Raw genomic sequence first — 22,367 nt, 5'->3', positions numbered from 1 at the left:
CAAGCATCAGAATGGGGAATGGCATCAGAGGAGAATGGCCAGACTGGTTCGAGCTGATAGAAAGGCAACAGTAACTCAAATAACCACTCGTTACAACCAAGGTATGCAGAAGAGCATCTCTGAACGAAACACCACGACAAACCTTGAAGCAGATGGGCTAAAGCAGCAGAAGACCACACCGGGTGCCACTCCTGTCACCTAATGAAGTGGCCGGTGAGTGTATATTACGAAATTAAGAAATTATTATTAACAACACGTGCATTTGTACAGTTTTCTGGGTCTTCCTTGAACATTATCTTTAAGTCACGAGGAAAAAAAAATTCAAATTGTGGATGATCATTCATGTAAATTTTATCAGGAATGTTAGCTACGTTAAAGAAATGTACCATTTCAATACTCACATTTGGAACATTATTTAAATATTAAACAAAGAAAAATATTGAAAGGAGTGTAACCTAGATACACTGCATCATTGGAATGTGACATGGACCAAAGCCATTTTAGTAAGTATGTCCTATGAAAGAGTGTCTTGGTTTTTCTTCTCTATTATTTCAATGTTTTTGGCACGTATCCTCCTTGACTAAATGATATCCATCAGGGGATGTTGCTGGGATATATGGAATGTTTTCTGTGACCTTGACATAACCATTTGGGAACACTGAAAGGTTCTCATTATAATCTTAATTCACAACCAAATGGGAATCTTCCCCAACATACCGCAAACCTTTTGCCTTAGCTGGTATGTTTCCTCAAGAATGCATTATCTTAATGCTACCCCTTTCAATCTCCTGAGGCACAACTTACACTATATCATCGATCCTAAACAGAGGTCCAAAGCCAACGCCTACCTAAACCCTAACCTTTTAAGTAGTTACACGAGGATGTACTTACACGGCACTGTTTCCCAGAGTCTGTTTCCCGTTACTGATAAAAGCTCTGTGCCATTAGAGTTCACCACAGCTTACTGCCAATCTAGTGTGAAGTGACAGCACAATACTCAACATGGGGCCTGAGAGGCCAGGCAGTGAGCAAAACATACCCCAGAATTCAAAAGTGAGACTGAACAATGCAGGAGAAAGAATATGGCATGCACACATAAATTCATTAATTATTCATACCAGCGTGAAGGAATAAAAAAAACTTTTTTTTTTGCACCAGAACAGAGCAGAGATTCAACATTGCAGACATCTTCCTACTAGTGAAGATAAGACTACCAGGCAGCATAGGTCCATATCCCATGCCAGTCAAAGTGGGGGTCCTGACTCTCTGGGCATGCTGGGTTACAACCCTAACCCCAGCATCAGACACAGTTTCAAGCTGAGTCATCACCCATACCCCTGCCCCCGCATGCATGCAAAACACACACACGCGCACACATACACACACACACACACGCATGCACACACACACACTCGCAGACACACACGCTTGCTCATGCACACAGGGACACACACACGCTTTAAATGCACATCTTTATTTTGCAGCAGGCTCAGACTCAACTGTGAAAGCTTTTTTGTTACCGTCAGCATTGTTATTCATTCCATTCTGCAGTTTGCTTTGTTGAAAAAACCATCAATTGTTTTCCCCACTTCCTGGCCCGTTCACATAATTAAGCCTTCTGTTTTTCTTATGTTTCATATTTCTCATTTATTTTTAATCACTATTGTAGCTCTAATCTCCAATCCCTTGTGTACAGAGAGCACTGGGGTAGGCCTAATGTGAAAGGCGCAATAAAAAATTCAGCCTGATGGATAAATAATGTGGAAATCGTGGAACAATGTTGCCCTTTCTCCGCTCACATTTTTAACATACTGCTTGTGCAGACAGGTTCTCACACAATCTGTGTCTCATAGTCTGCTCTGTCCTTGCTGAATGTAATGAAATGCCATTTGTGGATATCATAAAGGTCGGATAAACTGTTTTTTTTTTTGTTGCTATTGTCAGAATATAAGTTGGGGACAGAGGTCGATCTATGGTCATGCAAAGAAATTCTACACTCCTTAGCATAATTGTCTTGCTGTATGCATCAAAAGCATGACCATTCAGCCCTATTTTCAAAGTCAGATAATTTGTGCAGAGAAGCAAACAGTAGCAAACAAAAAATTCACTCGCAATTCACTAAAATACTAGCTAATAGGTACAATGTAAAGCACAATCAATTTTTATAACTACAAAAAAAAACCTAGGAAAATTATGCAAGCATATTCACTTTATCTTAATGAGAAAACAGCATGCACAACTTGAATACAGCATGGATAATCAAGGTTTAAAACAAGGTAAGCGACACGCATCATCAATAAATTACAAGGCATTCTTCTGACAGTAACTGACGCTGGCAAATGCACGCAGACTGAAATTCCTGCTGACAGGAAAAGAGACACAAAGAGCAAATGGTCATGGGAGGGCAAGCCGTCCCAGCCCACCGGACGTCTCCCCTCACCTCCTTCAAACTCTGTCTGGCAGTTCCCGGAGTTCTCATTTAGACTCTCCTCCTCCGTGATGATGATGTTTTCGATGTCCTTCATCGTCAGGTGGTCTTTAAAGGCATGGAACAAGATGTGCTTCAGTTCTTCCAGCGTTATTCTTTGCATGTCAAACTAGAACGAAGGGGAAAAAAAAAAAACATAAAATTCACACAGAAGGAAAAACGGATACAAACAAATTCAGCCCACGCAGAGTACAATGGCAGCCGCAACTCACAATCCTTCCTTCAATCCCTTTTTGTAAGTGATTTATTAAGAGAGACGAAAATGGTTTGGGGAAGAAACAAAAAAAGAAGCCCAGTTTGTGCTTATGAGGTGCCCATTCCAAGTAGTCTGATTCCTTCCTTCTGGCCGGTTTTGTTTTATTTTTCTTGTGGGAGAAAAATGAGCAGCTTCCGGTGAACTCGTATGCAAGCATCTTTTGAGAAGCAGGCTCTTTCATTCCTAAATCTGCTTCCAATTGAATTGTCATCACCGCTTTTTTGTCAGATACATTTTTCGGTGTGAGATAACTAGCCCCATAACTAACTGATACTCATTTCTGTGTGGAATTAGCCTGTTAGACCTCTTTTCTGAGGGTTAAAATATTGCCACCTTCATGCTGTGAAGCATGAATGAGCCCCATGGTCTCGGATCGAATCCGGACTGCGCCGGTGCTGACTGTGGCTGGTAGCTCCATAGGGCCATGCACAATTGGCAATTGCGTCGCTCAGGGTACAGAAGGGTCCAATCGGTTATGGATCCATGCTTTATTGTTGCCTAGCGACCCCTGCTGATTATTCGGTAGCCTGTGAACTCTATTCAAAAGCTGCATATGAAAGGTCTTCCTCCAATTCTGCCCTATGCAAGCTTGGCTTTGGGCTGCAGTGTGAAAAGAAGCAAGCTGAAGACACAACGTGTTTTGGAAGTCTACACTCCCCTGAATCAGTAGTGGGATCATGCATGAACATGGCTACAGTTTCAGATAGCCAATCAGACCATGCAAGTTAGGGTGGGGATTGAACATAGGCCCACGTCGGGTGCCAAATTCATTTTTTTTAAATGCCTTTGTATGACTGAAAACAAATAATAACTGCCAAAGATAAGATACATTTCTGAAACATATTTTCTCTCCCTATTTTTCTTTAATTGCCAATTTACGATGCCCAGTCGTGCATGAAGGGCTGTAGCATTGCTGCAATGTCCTCATTCTATCAGGGAGGGTGCGCACAATAACGCACTTCACAGTCCACAAGCTAAGCTCCAGCGAGCGCCTCTGTGCTGAGAGCTAGCGCCTCGTCTGGATGCACCACCTGCGAGTTCCATCAAAAATACTATATATTCTGGAGCTAAGTACGACCAATTTTGAAAAAAAAGTTTTGGGAAACTGGCCAAGTCAGCATCTTTCTACAAATAATGTTCTTGGACCGCGACAGTGCCACACAATAGAACCAGGAAACAAAAACAATTGGGAGAAGTTGTAAAGTGAAGAAATACTGCTGTTGTTGGAAAACATTTTTTAAAAACAAAATATTTATAAGCAAACAGCCAGATTTGAAAACGCAGAATGCTGTGAAAACCTTAGATATACAAGCAGCTACCAGACTTACACATTGAGGAAATTCAAATTGAGGAAAATTATCTATCCACATGAATATGTATTTGCATTCCGGCTTTTAAATTTGCTTGAAAAGAAAAGAAATAAATCACATGTAAAGCAATTAAACATTTGCCAGCGCCAGAATGAGAATATACGCATATGCTTTCAAAATGACAAGTATATTTCTTTAATGCATAAATAAAGTAAATTGCTTATTATATTGGGTTTTTAATTATTAACAAAGTGTAGCTTGTAAATTGCCATGAAGCCCAGAAAAAGCATGTCTTTGTCTCCCTTGATACAGTATCCTGGTTGTGTGCCACCACAGTAAAACAACGTTTTCTCCTGCTGTGAAAGGTCTAGCAGGAGGCTTATTCAAAGTAATGTGAAGACAGATCTTGACATATCGCCACTATTTGGGGCCACACTGGAAGTAAGCAGCTTCATTTACTATATTTTTTAATTTATTTAACCTTTATGTAACCATGAAGTCCTTTGAGATAAAAAGGTCTCTTTTTCAAGGGAAATCTGGCCAAGGCAGCAGCCACAATAATAGAAAATGCAATGAACAAGTAATCACACACTTCACAGAGTATCAGTTCAGACAATTACAATTCAATAATTGATTACTTAAATAAAAATTCCTCTTAAGTAATAATTAATAAGTAAGACTCTACTTGGCTCCCAAAATTGAACATATCAGTCTGTCTTAACCCTATTCTAATAATCCTTGCACCAGAATACCAGTTCAGTAGCATGCTATCAGAAGAAAGTTTCACTCTTCAGAATTAAATACAAATGAAATGCCATTTACTGTGGCCATAGTGCTGGGCTAAAACACAAATCTGCACCCACACTGGCCGTTTTTGGATAAGACTGGACAACCCTGCTCTAAGCGGTCTTTATCCAGCCCAGCTCATGGCTATATCCAACTGAGACTGTAATCATCAGCCAAGCAGACCAGCTTTGCATTCTTGTTTTTCTGGGACACAAGCAGCGTGTTCTCACAGAGGATGATCAGGCCCTAATTGTATTTACCTGACCTTCACACGACCCAAAATTCACTCAAGGGAATGCCAGGGAGATTTGATTCATAATCCTTTTTTAAATTTCTCTTTTTTTTTCAGATGAGCGCAAACAGTGGAAAATTTGTTTATGTCTTTACGCTATGAAACTGATAGCATGATTCTATTTTAATTTCTGACATTTTTACATTTTTCTTCCTGCATTTATTTATTTTTTCACAGGTGAAGGTGACCTACAGGAGTGAGAGGTGCAGAGAGACAGAAAGAGAGCGAGAGGGAGAGAGAGAGAGAGGTTCAGCACTGTGCAGTGCTTGAGATCTACCAGTGGCTTTGTAATGACAGGGATGGAGGCGGGTCTTCATGGGAAGGGGACACTGAAGACAGGCAGGTGCGGGGAGGCAGAGGTCAGATGACAGAACATGGGCGAGGAAAGGGGTGGGGCAGGCAGAACTGGGAGTGACCTGGTGGCATGGCCTGGGACATCTGGGATCAAGCCCGTTGTTCTGTTCTGTGTAGCAGCAGGGATGCCAGATTCAAACTAATCATCGGCACCCAAAGTGGAGGACTGTGAAGTACTTTGGCCTCCACAGGACATCATGTCAACCACACTGATGCTATGACAAATCAGCTTGCGCCTTACACTCAGTATCAATCCAATATCGAGTCTTAGCAATGGCAGGATTCTTTTAAGGACACCAGCGAAGACAGCGCTGTTTCCACCAGCCAGCCCTCGCACCTCACCCTGCCCCTGTCCAAGGCAGATTGAAAAAGGCTTTGAAAAGCTTGAGATGCTGGCAGCATACTAATCCAGGCTCGCTGCTAGTTTTCTCATCTTCTGCAGAAAAGGAGAGTGTCTGGGCATCAGGCGTGTTCTGTGAAATGTGCAGGATGTATGTGGGAGCAGAGCAATGGACTTCTCAGCTATCCAGTTCAGCATCCATATGGCCACCCTACCCCATTCACGAAAAAAGGAAAACAATCCTGGTCTTCCATCAAGCATACCTGTTGCGTCCATTAAAATTGTTCACACTGAATTTGATCAAATGTCAAATAGAAAAGCACAGATAGGACAAACAGCACAAGTAATGCACAACCAGTCACTTGTGTCATCCTCTCTCCTCCCTGATGTACCATGCCCAATCCTGCCCTTCTTATGTCCCTCTCTTATATCCTTTTCGGTTGTCTTATTTTTTTACCCAAGTGTAACAACCTGCAGACTGTTGGGGCAAAAGGTTGCTTCCCTAATGCAAGCTGGTAATGCTGCTCTGGTGAGGTGATCTTATGGGTGATCAGTGACAACAGAATCATGATAAGATGACATTACCATATACATTGAAACCGATGGAGGAGCTCATTGGTGAGAAATCATGGAACATCACTCACAGTGATTGATGGAAACCACTTCCTGCTAATACCAAGCCCATAAGTATGACCAGAATGTATCCATTGGTCACCACCTGTGTTTTTATATTAGTTTGTTTTATTTGACCTGTGGAGCTCCTGTCTCCTTTCTACAGGTAAGATGACACCAGGTCTGTCTTATGCCTATTTTATTATTCCTGTGGGTGATGAATAGTCATCACAAACTTTACAGGAAGGGGACTGAGCAGCTTTCATACTTCACAGCACGGGCACAAACACAGGCTGTGATCAAGGACTTTTATTGCAAATCTTGCATGGACAGTTATGCTAGAGTGTGGGTCCATGTTTATGCATTTTCCCATGGTCTGAGGAAAGGCAAAGCACCTGATAACAAGCAGAATACATCAAGCCCCATGTCTATTCAAAAAAGTCATATGCACTTCTGCTAACTCTTTGTCTTGTCTACTACTGAATAGACAGTGTGAAAAAAGACACAGGACACAATTGATGTCTTAACAACTCAACTAATGGGTAATATTGGAAAAAAAACAGGTAAAAAAGAAACCTTGTCTTTTGAAAACAGTAACCCTAATGATGTGCAATCAGAGAAGATTTGTGGCTTGGCATCGCTCTCTGTCACCCGAGGTCAAAGACGGGACTGGGCACAGATCGCTGCATTGAGCCGCCTGTGAACATCAGGGAGCCTATTGACAGATCTGGTTAAGTTGTGCATCAATCTACTTAAGAGGAATTAGAGGCATGAGCCTACGTCCTGCTTTTCCCTTCCCATCAAACACCTCTCTCAGGCACTGTGCTCTATTTCCGTCTCGGATGAGGACAGACTGCAGACACAGAACCACTAGTCATTCATCTCGTGAAGATGGTCTTCTGGATAACAAAGAGTAGAATCATACTGTATGTTAAATTTATAACAGTGTATTTTTTAATCAAACCTATGAAATGAGGGACATGCTCAGGCCATGGAGGTGTTCACTTGTTCCACCCTGTCCTTCCAAGCATCCTACAGTCGCATAGATTTTTTTTATTTGCTTTATTTTTTAGCGGGGCCAGCCCTACAAACGCGAATGTCTGTGACTGACTGAGTGACTGAGTGATGAAGTTACACCACTGGTCGGCCGAGTTATGAAGTTACACCATTGGTCGGCCGGAGAGGTCCAGCCATATACTAGGTTTTGACCTGGTCTTGTTCCTTTATTAATTTTTAATCTGGCTCTGTGAACTGTCATGGTGTGTGCCCCTGAGACCCCGCACCTAAGGGTTTAATGTCAAACTACCAATACAAAAATTTAAGTGAGGCCAACAGCCCAATTATCCTTGCTCATTTTTGCAATGTACCTGTTATGCTGAGCATCAGTGTCAATTTTTTTTTCATGTGACAAAATGGCAACAAATTGCCACTGTCTGCTTATGTCAAGTTATGACTGCTTTATTATTATTATTATTTATTTTTTTTGTAATTTGTGCTATAAAAAATACAGGAATTTGTTTTGCTTCCATTAGTCTTATGTGATCAATGTAGGTCAACACATGTATTCAAATTTATACTTTCAAATGAATCACCTCAAAAATAAATACAGTTATTGTGATTGTATGTAAAACATAATTTAATAATTTTTAAAAATATTTATTATGCTGCACTGCTCTCTCAGGTGGTTTCATTAAAAAAAAAACAAATTACATCTTTTTGTTTCCATTTCTTCAGTTAAAGCCTAGCTGTACATTATTTAGGCAGCCACAAATGTATTGTAGTGAACGATGGGAATTATCCTCATGAATTTAACCTCTAACGTAACCTAAATTAATTTGTCCTTGAGATCATCATGACACACCCTCTTGGCACCTGCTATTGACAAATGTAGATACAAATTGCCAATAGTCAATAACTGAATTTGTTATGGACAATAAACAGAAAACCGAATAATGATTTCAGTGAAAAATTTGGCAGCCTTCATTGATAGACATGTAAATGCACCCTGTTTAAGTCTGAAAGTATACTGATTTGTACAAAGGCTACCATTAGAGAATTTGACAAGCCAGTGCATACCAGAGGTGCTGTACCTCACAACAGTACTGTAGCTAACATTCTACTCTATCATTTTTGTAAACACACAGCCTGGCTTTACACACTATGTGACAAAACCGTTGATATGTTAGTTTCTCTGAAGGTGACAGTACAGGGCAGACAAAGTGCTTCCGTTTTCAAGTAGGGTCAACAGGCCGGCAGATTAACTTCTCACTTCAAAAACCAACCAAAAATGACAGCAGCCTGATGCAATCAGCAGTCACTTTAAAAACTGCTGAGAAAGCCTCTTTTGCTGCTAATATTTTGACAAGGTGGCTGAGGTTATCTACTCTTGATGGCTATGCATGTCGCCAGGCAACATCGATGGCTCTGAAACTTTGAGCACTTGAGTGTTGTGTCGTGATTCTCTAGTGAAATTTCTCTTTATGTTTCAGCCAGAAAAAGTTCATATTTCCATCAACCAAATGGGGCTAAAACATTTTTTTGATATGACACTGCTCCTGACTGGCTCAGCATGCTTCTGGCTGTTTATCGGTTTGGCACAGAACAGCTCTGTCAGTGACTTCTGGGCCTATATATACTGTAGGCTACCTTTGATGTAGGAACGAGGGCAGTCATGCTTGTCAGCAGAAAAGGAGAATCGCTAAGTTACTTATTAATGGCTGAATCCAGGCTGAATTCCCTTTACTTAGGCGTGCCACTTCGGTTTAAGACAGCATTACTTTCAGTTAGACGCACCACTAAATTCAGAGCATAAAACAACAGGCCGCCAATTCAAAGCAGCTACAGGGTTGCGTGGAAAGTATTTCACAGAAATAAATAATGCAAAATCCTAACTAATTCAGGTGATCAAAAAATACTACTTGTGACAGACCAACTTCTAAACTGTTTCCACAACCCAACAGAACAAGAGTAAATACTTGTTTAATAAATAATCTACATTAATAATATAAGTGTTATGACTACCATTCTTTCAAAGGGAATATTAATAATAATAACAACAATAATAATCTAAATTAGAGAGCGAGAAATAATACCAGGAATAGTAACCTTCACTGGAACTAAGAGGCTAAGCCCAAACCATGAAAAACAGCTCCAGACCAAGGGGTGTCCAGATATTTCTGGTCATATATTGTATGTATGCGTCTCATCTACTGTATTTTGATATACAGTACAAGCATGTGTTTGTCCATGGAATACCTCCATTTCTTTTTAGAATTCTGATGCACAACCTGACACACTTGTACAAGTATTTTACATCACTCATAGCTATTTAATTGAGATTTTGTTTCCTGAAAGAACTGCAGTACTGCAATGTGCCCCAAAAGCATTGGTATGAAAGTAAAGTATCAATTAAATATCATACCAAAAGCTGAATGTGACCAAGGATATAGTCTGATTTAACAACAACAACAATTTAATTTCTTTAAGGTAGTGGTTGTGGAACTTGTGCCGCATTGAATTTGGGTGGCGGGTTATCAATCCCTCAAGATCACAGAGTCATCTGAATAATTAATGTTTTCATTACCGAGGCATGCTAACACATCATTAGGTGGAAGATTAATAAAAGAACAAAACACAATCTTACATGAGGAAACCCATTGAATTTGATCAATGGAGTCAGGCTAAACAAATCAAAGGAGCTGACAATGACAAGTATGTTTGCTGTATACTACACAGGGTATACAGGGGGTGGGATGCTGTATAACCAATAGCATGCTCAGAAGCAGATGAGAAAATTCATACCTGGTTATTTGTCAATATTTCTACAATGGTCACACGGTCCGGCTTCAGGTGATGAAATATTAATACTGTTACTGGTTGCTCGATGTGACTTTTCAGTGCTAATATTATTCCTGTGAGAGATGAGATGAGAGGTGAAACTGACCTTTTATCAATGGCAGGCAGATGACGGAAGTGTCATAGTCTTATAGAAGGTGTCCAGATGGGTTAATCATGATGTGTTAATAACAAGGCTCTCCTCTCCTCTTACCTGCCCCTCACTTTATTGGTTTCTTTTTAAACATTACAGGCCGTTCAGCTATCGAGCCAGGTAGTGACAGAGTAAATAATTTCTGACCAGACCGCTGCTTAACTTTGTGATGCCATCTGCATGAGACATCAGCATGGCTCGTGAAATAATCGCCTTTGATAAAATACAAGTTTGCCTGTCAATTTCAACTGTTATGTCCCCATCTAACACACACACAGGAGCATCTAGTACAGTATACAGCAACTAAATTATTAAAGATGCTTAATGCATTGTTTAAGCCCAAGTAGGCTAATTATTTATGGTCCGTTGCTGTTGGTACCCCTTCCAGAAAAGGGGTCATGCCAGTATTATCTAACGTTGTGATAGGGCAAGTTGTACAGCAAAAGTCCGGTAATTAAGCCTCGTGGCAGGGACTTCAGCTTCTGAGTAACCGTGTCGCCATTTTAGGTCATGCCGCTTAAAGGTGACAGAGTGATAATTAAGAGAACATAATAAAACAAATTTATCTCCCCCCATTCAATATATTGAGACTGCAGAGTGGTCTGCGTGAATGGATGCTTGTGGTTCAAAATGCTAAGCCCATAAATATGAGACAGGAAGTGGGATGGCATCCTCCACGGGATTATGCTATTTAGATATTAAACAAATCGTCATGGTGACAAAGCAGATGACTGTTCTTTCCAGCTTCCTCCTTAGAACTGTACAAACCCAAGTCTTCTAAGCGAGATACAAATGAACACCATCCACCCACACTGTGCTCCCACAGCAAACTGACTCAACACCAACACATTTATTTTTTTCTTATCACCTGAAATTTACAAAAAGCAACAAGTTCATGTATGTTCCAATAAAGAAATGAGATAAAAATGAAATACACACAGATAATGCAACGATTATGTAAAGCATCATCATGTACATGCATTATTGTAACTTTCACATGAAGCCTAATTTTATGTGTAATTTGATATTTATGTGTTTGGATGGCAGACTCAACACATAATATATGACACATACTTTGACATCATAGATTCTTGGGAGAAAGATTCTTGGGATTACTGGCTTCACATATAAGTGCTTTGCTTTGTGATATTATGAACAGATTGTCCTTGCCAGTCACACCAAAGGGGCAGGAGTTCACAGGAATCTGCAGAGCAAGGCTGACGTAGCCTCTCACAAGGATCATCACTGAGCTCCATTTCATATTATTAAACATGCAGTGACCCTACCACATTTATGGGCTCCATGGCAGCCAACCCAAGGAATCTAAGCACACATGGAGTTCACTGTGTTTATACTTCAATGAGCCGAGATACGTATAATCACAGCGCCCATTTGGAAAAGTAAAAATATCCATGTGACTGATCAAAAAGTTGAAAGATATTTTTTTTGCACTTTTAAAATACAACTGGCATCCTTCTCCAGGTTTTTGCTTTCCTTGTCTCGGATTGAACACCGAATTCTGTAAGCAAAGCACGTCACCAATGAGTCTCCCTCCCAAGAGGTAAAGCTGCACGGTTTCACTCATCTCGTGTGCTCAAACCGTTCGGATAGCTTAAGGATCAGTGGATCTGCAAAGGTCTTTTTGTCTCCTATGTCTCCAAGGGACAGACATTTGAAAATGTATTTTGGTTGTGGATTATGGGCCTCAGTTTCAGACAAGAAACTAAGACTAGGAATACGTAAACCAGCACTTTTTAAGCTTAAACTGAACATGAAGTTACATTTTTCCACACCCCCCCCCCCCCCTCCACATACTTCAGCTTCTGAGACAGTGAGAGAAGATGAGTCTTTTCACTTAAATACTGAGTCCAACAGGAAATTAATTTGACTTCAGCAATGCAAAATTCACAAGAGACTGACTATACCATAAAAAACAGGGGGGGGGGGGATCAGAAAGTGGCAAAAAACATAATGACTGAAAATATAATCTCTCTCCTCAATTCCTCTCTCTCTCGCTCTCTCTCTCTCTCTCTTTCTCCCTCTCTCTCTCACACACACACAGAATCTCCCTCTCCCAATCTCTACAAGCAATGCAGACACATCCCAACAGTAGGGGCCTTTGTCAGCACACTCTCCTCGCCCCATTTCCATATCTGAAATTAAAATCAGCTCCATTAAAACTTCACTCGCTTTGCTCGCTGGAACTATCAAACCCCAGCTTTAATATGCGCATGCTGTCATCTCGCTGAACGCATTACCCTGGCTCTCCAGGTATGTCTGCCCTTGCATGAAAGCATGTCCATTTGCGCAGCCTTACTCAATGCATCCGATGAGCCTCTGGACCAGTGTTAAATGCCACCTTCTGTTGTCAGCCCAAAATTTTTTTCTCCATAATTTTTGCATGTGCTACACTTTCAAAAGGCTCTTAATGTGGGGCTCACAACTGGATTGAATGCATAAACCTGTTTTCCCCGACTGCTATTGGTCAAGGTTCCACGGTGGGAAATGTTCTGATGCAGTCAGAATCAAATGTACTGTGTGCTCACTCGGGGAATGAAAAAAAACAAGTGCTTAATGTTCTGCCGAGAAATGTGCAAATTACCTGCGGAAATATAAACAGAAAGTGAGTCACCTATGTGCTCCTAATTCTTATTAGAATGCCAAGGTTTGCCTTTCTCGCATATAAACTTATTTACTTATTATGAAAATGCAGCTGTTAATTTCACAAAAGAATTGTTCTCTTTCTCCCCTCCAATGTCCCCTGTTTCACCTCAGTCTCTTCACTGTGATCTTTATTTCACACAGAATCACCAAACAGCTCTGGGCCAGGGCTCCCTGGTACCCTGCAGCAGAAACCCGCTTCCATTACACTCCCCTTCAGCAACAACCCCCCTCCCCCCCCCCTTTTTTATTTTCATTCTCTTCCTGCTCATGAGTCACCTGGCTTCACATAGCTCGCACAACACGCGATTCATCTTAATGGCCACTTATGATGGAGATGGAAACTGCTTAAAATACACAGCGTAAAAAAAACGAAGGCACCGGGTAATCTTACAATAAGGAATGGCTCTTCGCTATTGTTGCTCGCTCTTCATAAATATTAATAAACTCAGCTTGTCTCACTCCTTCTCAGGTGTGACAGCACAGGTGTGTTCAGCCAAGCTGGCAAATCATGAGAAAAAACAGGGATACAGAAAATTGAGGAGGCAGAAATCTTCCCCTTAAACTGATCATTGGTCTCAACTTGTTTTCAATCATTTTCCTTCAGTAGCTACACAGCGATTAAGTCACAAAATACTCAATACCATCAGATGCTGGTTCTCCTCAATTAGGTTAGGTGATCACATGCCAAAGATCTGTAATACGCAGATTTTGTCATTTAAACCATCTTGAAGCACAGGTTTTGTAGGCCTTTGTTGCAGGTTGTGCCGACAGCGAACATGCTAGTTAATTGAGTGGTGTATCCTTCTTCATTAGGCATACTTACAATGAAACAGATTTTTCTAAATTGAATTTTTATTATATTATTATAATAATCTCCCTAACAGGATGTGAAGAAAGAAGCCGTGGGCTGTGAAGCTGTTGTTAATCAAGGAAAATGATTAAAATCAGCTCAAGACCAATAATCAGTACATGGGAATGTTTTCTGCCTCCTTGATTTTCACCACAGCTGTCACCACTATGTCACTGTACACAAATATCTGTAATAGACAGGCACCCTAATGGCCACCTAAAATGGCTTCCTTTTATTCAATTTTTTACCAACAAAAGCATGTGAACCAGGCAAAATTAAGATCAAGTAGATCAGCGCCACAGTAATAATGTCCCATAATCCTCTGTCAAGCGACACTGTCATGATGTAGAAATAGTCACATTAGGCAGTTATTGCTTGAAGTGGATGCGGCTGTTTCGAGTAGTGCGATTATCATGGTGGTTGAGACTGATCAACCGGGCCTGATGCGTTGTTTCTCATTCTTATTCAGGGCATGTTTGACAGAAAGAATATGACTAAAAAAAAATTATCTCCCTCCCAGCCAGCCGCCCCCACTGCAAAAAATTACACCAGCCAGTCCTTCCAACTGGCAGACTGCATCTCAGGCGTACAGCACAACATTAACTGTCAGCTTGCCGCCATGAACTAGGTTTCCTCATTCAGCAGCACAGCGAGTTGGTCAGATAAGCTGGCAGTTTTCAAGGTGATGACACTGTTGTTTAATATAGTATAATGTAACTGCCAGCAAATGCTTTGAGCAGTCTATCGCTCTGCTGGTATGGATTGTTATGCAGTCTGTGCCAATAATATAAGGCTTTATTTGACATAATAATAGCAACTCACTTTCAGTGAGTTATTCATTTGATATGAAAAAATCAGAAGTATATTTTTAAGATATTAGTTCAAAGTGGTAATGCTTTCTCTGAAAATCATGCAACATCGCATTGATGGCATTTATAGACAGTGATGCATGGACATTGAAAGGGAGACAGGAATACTGAAGGGGGACCTCTTAACTTGGTGGACGAAATATCACATAGGGCTGTTATAACAAGTGTGCTGATTCCTTTGACTGGCAACTTAGATGGGGTGGGGGAGTGATGTTAGAAATAACAGGTATGAGCAAAAATGTGCATAATTTATTAGTAAAATTGTTCGGATGATTTTCAGAGCATTGGCCAGAGGCTGTCTTAAAACAACAGTTGAATAAAACTCACATGCACAATTCATGCAGAGTTCAAACTGCAAGGAGGAAATTGGATTGTGCATGCTAAAGTGTGTTTGTTCAGTTCAATGGTGCAATTGCTATCATTCATTTCAACACATTTATGCTACTGTGAGCATCAAGAACTAGCAAATGATGCTCATTCCAAGAGCAGCATTAACGTTCCTAAGAGAATGATGCCGATGTACTGTAGCAGATGATAAACGCACACTCTCTGCGTCTAACAGATGCACAGCGATATTTCTCTTCTCTTTCAAAAATCAATGCTGTTTATGCATTATTCACATTTGATTTGTTGAATCATTATAAACAGACATAACCCTGGCATCGAGGAATAGAAATCAAAGATTAATGGAAACAGGGATTAAATGAGATTCTGATTTACGGGGCTTCAAAGCCACACTCTACAGTTTTGCTGTGTGAATTTTTTTGGTGCATTCTGACAGGAAAAACCCAGACTTACTCAAGTTACTCTTTAATCATATCTAATTGCTTTTGATTAGATAAATCCTAGATAGCTGGCACACGCTTGCCAATATTTATGGCATTAAATGAAGCATTGTATTAGGAAAAGTGCAGGCACTTTGGATGCTTTCTTCCTCTTTTGTGGATCATATACTCGTCAGTCTTTGAAGACACCTCTTATATTCTTATCTATATTTGTCTTGTCGGAGCACAAATGCAAGCTCAAATGAATCCAAGAATCCCCTGAACAGAACGTTACATGGTCTGAGCTCCAGCCAACTGCCAACATAGCCCACTGAGACATTATAACATCACTGTGTTAAGCGCCATGTACATTCCAAATAAAGGGCTGCACATAGATGTCCAGATTTTCAGTGTGTAGTGTTCAAGTGCTGCTTCGTCTAGCTGTTGATGCAATGGTGCATTATTTAGCATATAAGAACAGACAGATTTTTAAAGGAATAATTCACTTCCTGTTTTTTTTATTTTAAATTTGAATGTATATATTGACTGGCCCAGTTTTTATGTGCAATGAAGAATATCCTAGGTACTTACAGTGGTTTCTGAGACCTGGCATAGGGGAAATTCAGGGGTTTGTGGACTAAAGCAATAAAATACACTTCACAGCAGCTTCTACACTGCAATATTTTTTTTTTCCAGAGGCTGAAACATCAGTTTCTCATGCAGTACAAGCTCTTCACTTCCTAAAATCCATGTAGTAATGTTTCCTTGAGTGCCCTGGTGTCGTGTCACATGCCCCAGAGGAAACAGTTCCAACTGAAAATAAAATAAGGGCTCACACATCATTCACTCACCATTCAAACACACACACACACACACACATACATCTGGGCAATTCAGAGTCTCCAATGAGCCTAACCTGCATGTCTTTGGACTGTGGTAGGAAACCGGAGTACCCAGAGGAAACCCACGCAGACACGGAGACGGACAGAAAGGCCCAGGCTTTCGAACCCAGGACCTTCTTGCTGTGAGGCGACACTGCTACCCACTGCACCACCGTGCTGCCCAGAAAATTCTGCAAATATCTAAAATATACTTCATGATACAAATCACTGCCTTAATCCATCAAAAATATACACTAAAACTGAAATTATATATTTTTATTATTATTATTTTTTTCTCTCTTGAAGAACAGATATCAAGGGTTGTGCAATTAAAAAAAAAATGAAATGAAAAGTAGATGTAATGTCTATAATTCAAAAAATATCAAGCAGCTATGATCTCAAAGTAAGTTTACATCGGAATCTCTTTCTGATTAAGTGCAAGAATCGGTTACAAGAATGACTTAAAGAGGACAAATAGTTCTCACAAGTGCACTACTAGCCTGATGAACAAAGTTTGGGGAAGTATTGAGCTAATGATGGAACAAGGCCAGCTAATCTCCGACCTGCTGGCTTTTATCAAAGGGTTTTGAAAAGTTCATTGTCTTCTATTAGATCTTTCTGTCAATTCTCTGCAAGATAGGTTCCTGTTAGAAATAGGCTGGCCAAAAATCCCATTATTATGTATACTTCCCGAAAAAAGAAACCTACTTCCTCTTTAAGTACCCTAACATTTATTTGACCAGAAAACCAGAAAGGACAAAACCAAATTTATCATGTCATTTGACAAATCCTGAATGGAAAATATCCAAAAAGACACATTGAACGGCCGAGGCAGCAGACTGAGAAATGTTGTGCTGAAGGGTACAGCTTCACTGCAATACTACCTTTTCTCTCACTTACGCCACATTTTCAATTCCAGTTTGAAATGAAGCAAAGAATGTAAAGCCATTCGCCAATAACACTTAAGTAGCTCGCTGTTACCAACAACCCCCACACCATTACGTTTATAGAACACATGATGCTGCGACCACAGGAGAGGTTCACTGAGGGAAACCATTCTGCACAATCTGGCTGCATCCAAGCATAATCACTTAGACAAACTACACTTATACAATTTCTCTTCTTTCCAGAATGCCTTTTCCACTGGTCGCCTTTCCAAGGTAAGTGGGTAAGTCTGTTTCAGTGCATAGGGTAACAATGCCTTGACTGCTCGTACTTGCTACTATACCAATGTGCCAAGCACGTTTGGAAATATCCCTTTGTTTTTTATTGTTCCTCTATTGTTTCACAATAACACAATTTCCCCCTTTCCCAGCTTCAGGTAATTGAGTCTATATGGAGAGTGACAATGATAAGGTGGTGGAGAATGCAGAGGACATTAAGTAATGCTTTTGCTTAATAGGTTATTTCTCTTAACAGGTAATAACACAATTTCCATATTTGATGAAAAAGGATTAAGCCTTTATTCCTCCGCTCACAGCACATTGATAAGACTGCAATTTATGCAATTTAAGTTTAACCATGTAACAACAACAAAAAAAACCCAGACCAGATTGCCTGCTTAACAATCCCTCTAACATTTTAAAGTCCAAGAAAACCAGCAGAGGAAAGAACTCCTCTTCATTCATAAGGTGTTCAGGCAAAGCATTATCAGTAAAGCTCGTTTGTCAGATCGACTGAGACAACCCTTTCAAGGGCTCGTCATTCATTTAGACTGGATTCAATTCCGTTTCCAAATGGAACTCAATTGCTTTAAAACAATGAATGACTGCGGCCTCCGCACTAACTTATTCAGTATGCTCTCATAATCTCTCGCACTCTTAGCTCTTTATTGATCCATCACACTCTCTGAATTGTCTGCAAGAGAAAAACCAACCTCCCATTATCCCTGTCCATGTGCTAACTGACAAACTAATTTTTTGCCAATCCATACTTGGTATTTCCATTTAGCTCAGACACTATTTGGAAAGGGCCTTTCTTTCGGGGGGGGGGGGGGGGGGGGGGGGGGGGGAGAGATCCAGCAGCACATAAGAGAACAGAAAGCTGACGGAAGAAGTTCTGAATAGCAAAACTGCATGACTATACATATTCATTGTGGTGAAAATGAAAGGCCGATTTGTGGAAAATAATCTCATTGAATTTGAGCAGATCGTGGGTCAGGTGAAATTGTTTCTATCACACTAAACAGCAACATTGGTTTTAAAAAGGGGAAATATTCCCTTAGCATGCTTTGGTGAAAAAAAAAACATTAAAAAGGAATGAGGAGGCCTAAGGGAGAGAAAAATTCTCTGTATATCACCTCAAACACCATTTCTTGTCTAGCCACGCCTCACCACCCTACCCAAAAGACATCTAGCTTATATCTGCTGATATGTTATGAATGCAAATAAAAAAGGGCCAAATTTACTTTTCCATAAAATGTCTACGTTCCCCAATCCAGAAAAACAGAGGCAGCCACAGGAAGTGAGGGAAACATAAATTCTCAGCAGCTGAGAATGGCATTCATAAAACATTTTATCAAGCCATTAGCAGAATTTGAGTTTCACAAGGTTACAGTGGCACTAATGTTTTACAAGCATGTTTCTTGTGCATGATGATTAATGGTTTATAATGCTCAAGCAATTTAGTCAATTTGGTGTTAGTATGAGCCGTTCAGATGATTTCCCAGTCATTAACTTATACAATGTGTTAATTAACTCCTATATGTATCATCTGCTCAGTAATTTCTGTATTATTTTTACCAAATGCAACTAATTAGCATGAGAGACTCCCAAAACTATTTGAGCTAATTACTACGAGTTCATTCATAACAGATAGTGCACAAATATTTTGGTACTCTAGCTGATGAGGGAAAGGTCGGTTTGCAATCAATTAAGCACAAGAAATATTTATTGAAATATTACTGAAAAATAACTAGTGCGAATACGCTGAGGTAAAAATACAGCAGAGGAAGAACCATGTAAAGCAGGATGGAATCTTTAGTTTTTGTTCACAGAGGGGCCATGAACATCAAATCATAGATATTGAATTACTACAGCAGTTGCTTCCATTGACAGCGCTTGTGTTCACCATATTAGTTAAATATTATGAAACCAAAGTGTTTCGTTTTAGTATTAGATTAGTATTATCTGCATAAGCAAATATATATATATATATATATATATATATATATATATATATATATACACACACATTTTTACCATAATACAAATACATTGTATTTTACCATTATAAAAATACAATGTACACTCACTGTACCACATTTTGTAACATGCCCATAAAATTGTATGAAAAAATATGGGTTGGGTATGGTTCACACAAATGTTGCATAAGCCAACAATAGGCACATGTAGTTAGCAACAACTGGTGCTGTTCATTGCAGTGCATATTCATAATTCCTTTTTTTTCCATTTTTTCATACTGACCTCTTCTGATTATGGATCCACTGACATGAGCCCTTGATATTTATTCAGGGCCCTTAATAGCAAGCACTGTCCCAAGTAAATGACTGCCGGCCTACCAACTGTGTGCTCACACTGCCATTGGATGGACATAGTACTCCAGTGGGTCTCTACTGATTATGATGGCCTAATGTTTTATTTCTATGGAGATTAATTAGAAGTGGTTTTATGCCAATACAATTTAGCTGCTTCCCATAATCAATAAATGGCATCTGCCATGCATCTTAAATCAACCAAAAATGTCAGCACAGTCGGCAAAAAAGCAAACAAAGTGCTTCGTCAAGAATGTGTTTTGTTTTCATGCAATCTTCCATTCAAAAGCCACTTCCAGCATTCATGCTTTCCACATAATTACAATTTGCCACATCTCTTCTAATTTAGACCACCTGTCATGCCAGTCTGCTTCGTTTCAAACAGCAAAACAATTAAAACACACTTCATTAAAAAACAAGCATCACCCAGGACACGTCTGTGCTGTATAACTTAATAGTTCTGTAATAATAAACATTTCATTTGTCAGGCAAAAGATTGAAGCCATCATAGTCATTCTGTTGGGATCAATAAACAGAACAACAAAAGGCATATTCCATACATAGGGCCTGCAGAATGTCCCGAGTTGTTATCATACTGTGTACTACAGTGAATCAAAGTAGAGATGTGAGCGTAGACCGTTTGTTAAGATACAAACAGTCCTACCTGCAAAGGTAGCTGGTAGTTACTACGTGATAGGCTTGTTACATAGAGGGAATCAAGTGAGCATGAGGTGCTGTTGTCTATGCAGCTGAAACTAAGTGGCCGGATCAGCAATGTTGATCAGCGCATGGGAGCAGCCAATGGCACAGCACGTTGGTGCAGCTGGTGTGGCTATTGGTGTGGGTATTTTTATGACCAGAGGTGAGGAATGCATAGCTCAATGCACACGGTGCAAGTGGAAAATGGCCTGGATTATATTGAATACTGTATATTTTCAGTGGGTGTGTCGTAGATGCATTTATTCATAGCCAATAAAATGACCTGTTTTAGCCAAAAAATACACTACATGGTCAAAGGTATGAGGATACCCGTTCTAATTAGTAGGTTTGGCTACTTTAGCCACACCCATTGCTACCAGATGCATAAATCAAGCATACAGCCATGCACTCTCCTCAGACAAACATTGGCAGTAGAATGGGTCATACTGAAGCACTCAGTGACTTTCAACGTGGTACGTGGTCATTGGATTCCGCCTTTCCAACCAAAGAGTTCGTCAAATTTCTGCCCTGGTAGAGCTGCTCTGGTCAACTGTAAGTGCTGTTATTGTGAAGTGGAAACGTCTAGGAGCAATAACAGCTGAGCCACTGGGCGGTAGGCCATACAAGCTCACAGAACCGAGTGCTGAAGCGCGTAGTGCGTAAAAATCGCCTGTCCTCGTTTGCAACACTCACTACCAAGTTCCAGACTGCCTCTGGAAGCAACATCAGCACATGAACTGTTTGTCGGCAGTTTCATGAAATGGGTTTCCATGGTCGTGCAGCAGCACATAAGGCTAAGATCATCACAAGCAATGCCAAGCATTGGCTAGAGTGGTCTAAAGCACACCGCCATTGGACTCTGGAGCAGTGGAAATGTGTGCTATGTAGTGATGAATCACACTTCACTATCTGCCAGTCTGACGGATGAATCCGGGTTTGGCGAATACCAGGAGAACGCTACCTGCCCGAATGCATAGTGCCAACTGTAAAGTTAGGTGGAGGAGGAATCATGGTCTGGGTCTGTTTTTCATGGTTTGGGCTAGGTCCCTTAGCTCCAGTGAAGGGAAATCATAATTTGACAGTATAAAATGACATTCGAGAGAATTGTGTACAGTTTGGGGAAGGCTTGCTTAAACATCCATGCACAGTATGCTTTTTTTAAACCAACAGTGTTTTGTCCTGGAAATATGGCAAATATTAACAATATATACAGTTATTTATGTTATTTCAATTGTTTCCCACTGCTGTGCATGGTATCATGGTATTCATTTCATTAAATGAATGCTTTTTAAAACGCGCTTGTTTCAGTTTTCTGTGATTTTCAACAACTTTGCCATGACTTTAGCCAATACTTCTTGTGAGAGACACTCAGCCTTAGTGATAATATAATAACTACAAATAACATTTTCTAGATGAATTAAAAATCTTGGACCTTCATACATCATGCCCACGTAACACCCACAGGTTCAAACATGCTCGCCCCTGCCGGCCTACAGCTATAAAAACGACACCCACGCCACCAACATCTGTGGGGGGAACCAAGGGACCCGCGGGACTGGAAGGCCTACCCACCCAATGCACAGCCAGACCTCTACTATGTACTTTAATACACTGCCACCAATGGGGTCGACAGAGCCTCTATTTCAAGCCAAGTGTCAAACAATCATTCAGTTAATTACAGCATTGATGAACACCTCATAATTAGTCCCTAATTGTATAAT

At 40.3% G+C, this 22,367-nt stretch overlaps 1 protein-coding gene across 3 annotated transcripts in view; it reads right to left on the bottom strand.

Annotated features, from left to right (window-relative positions):
• Positions 1-22,367, bottom strand: part of caln2 (calneuron 2) — a 54,169-nt gene that overhangs the window by 5,708 nt on the left and 26,094 nt on the right. For all 3 annotated transcript variants that reach the window (XM_035435008.1, XM_035435007.1, XM_035435006.1), the window contains exon 5: positions 2,441-2,597. In XM_035435008.1, the coding sequence (XP_035290899.1) occupies positions 2,441-2,597 (157 nt within the window). The remainder of the gene's footprint in view (positions 1-2,440; positions 2,598-22,367) is intronic.

Source organism: Anguilla anguilla, chromosome 9, assembly GCF_013347855.1.
Source record: "Anguilla anguilla isolate fAngAng1 chromosome 9, fAngAng1.pri, whole genome shotgun sequence".
Taxonomy (NCBI): Eukaryota; Metazoa; Chordata; class Actinopteri; order Anguilliformes; family Anguillidae; genus Anguilla; species Anguilla anguilla.
The sequence above is the reverse complement of the archived record's forward strand: the minus strand, read 5'-3'. Positions and strand labels throughout refer to the sequence as shown.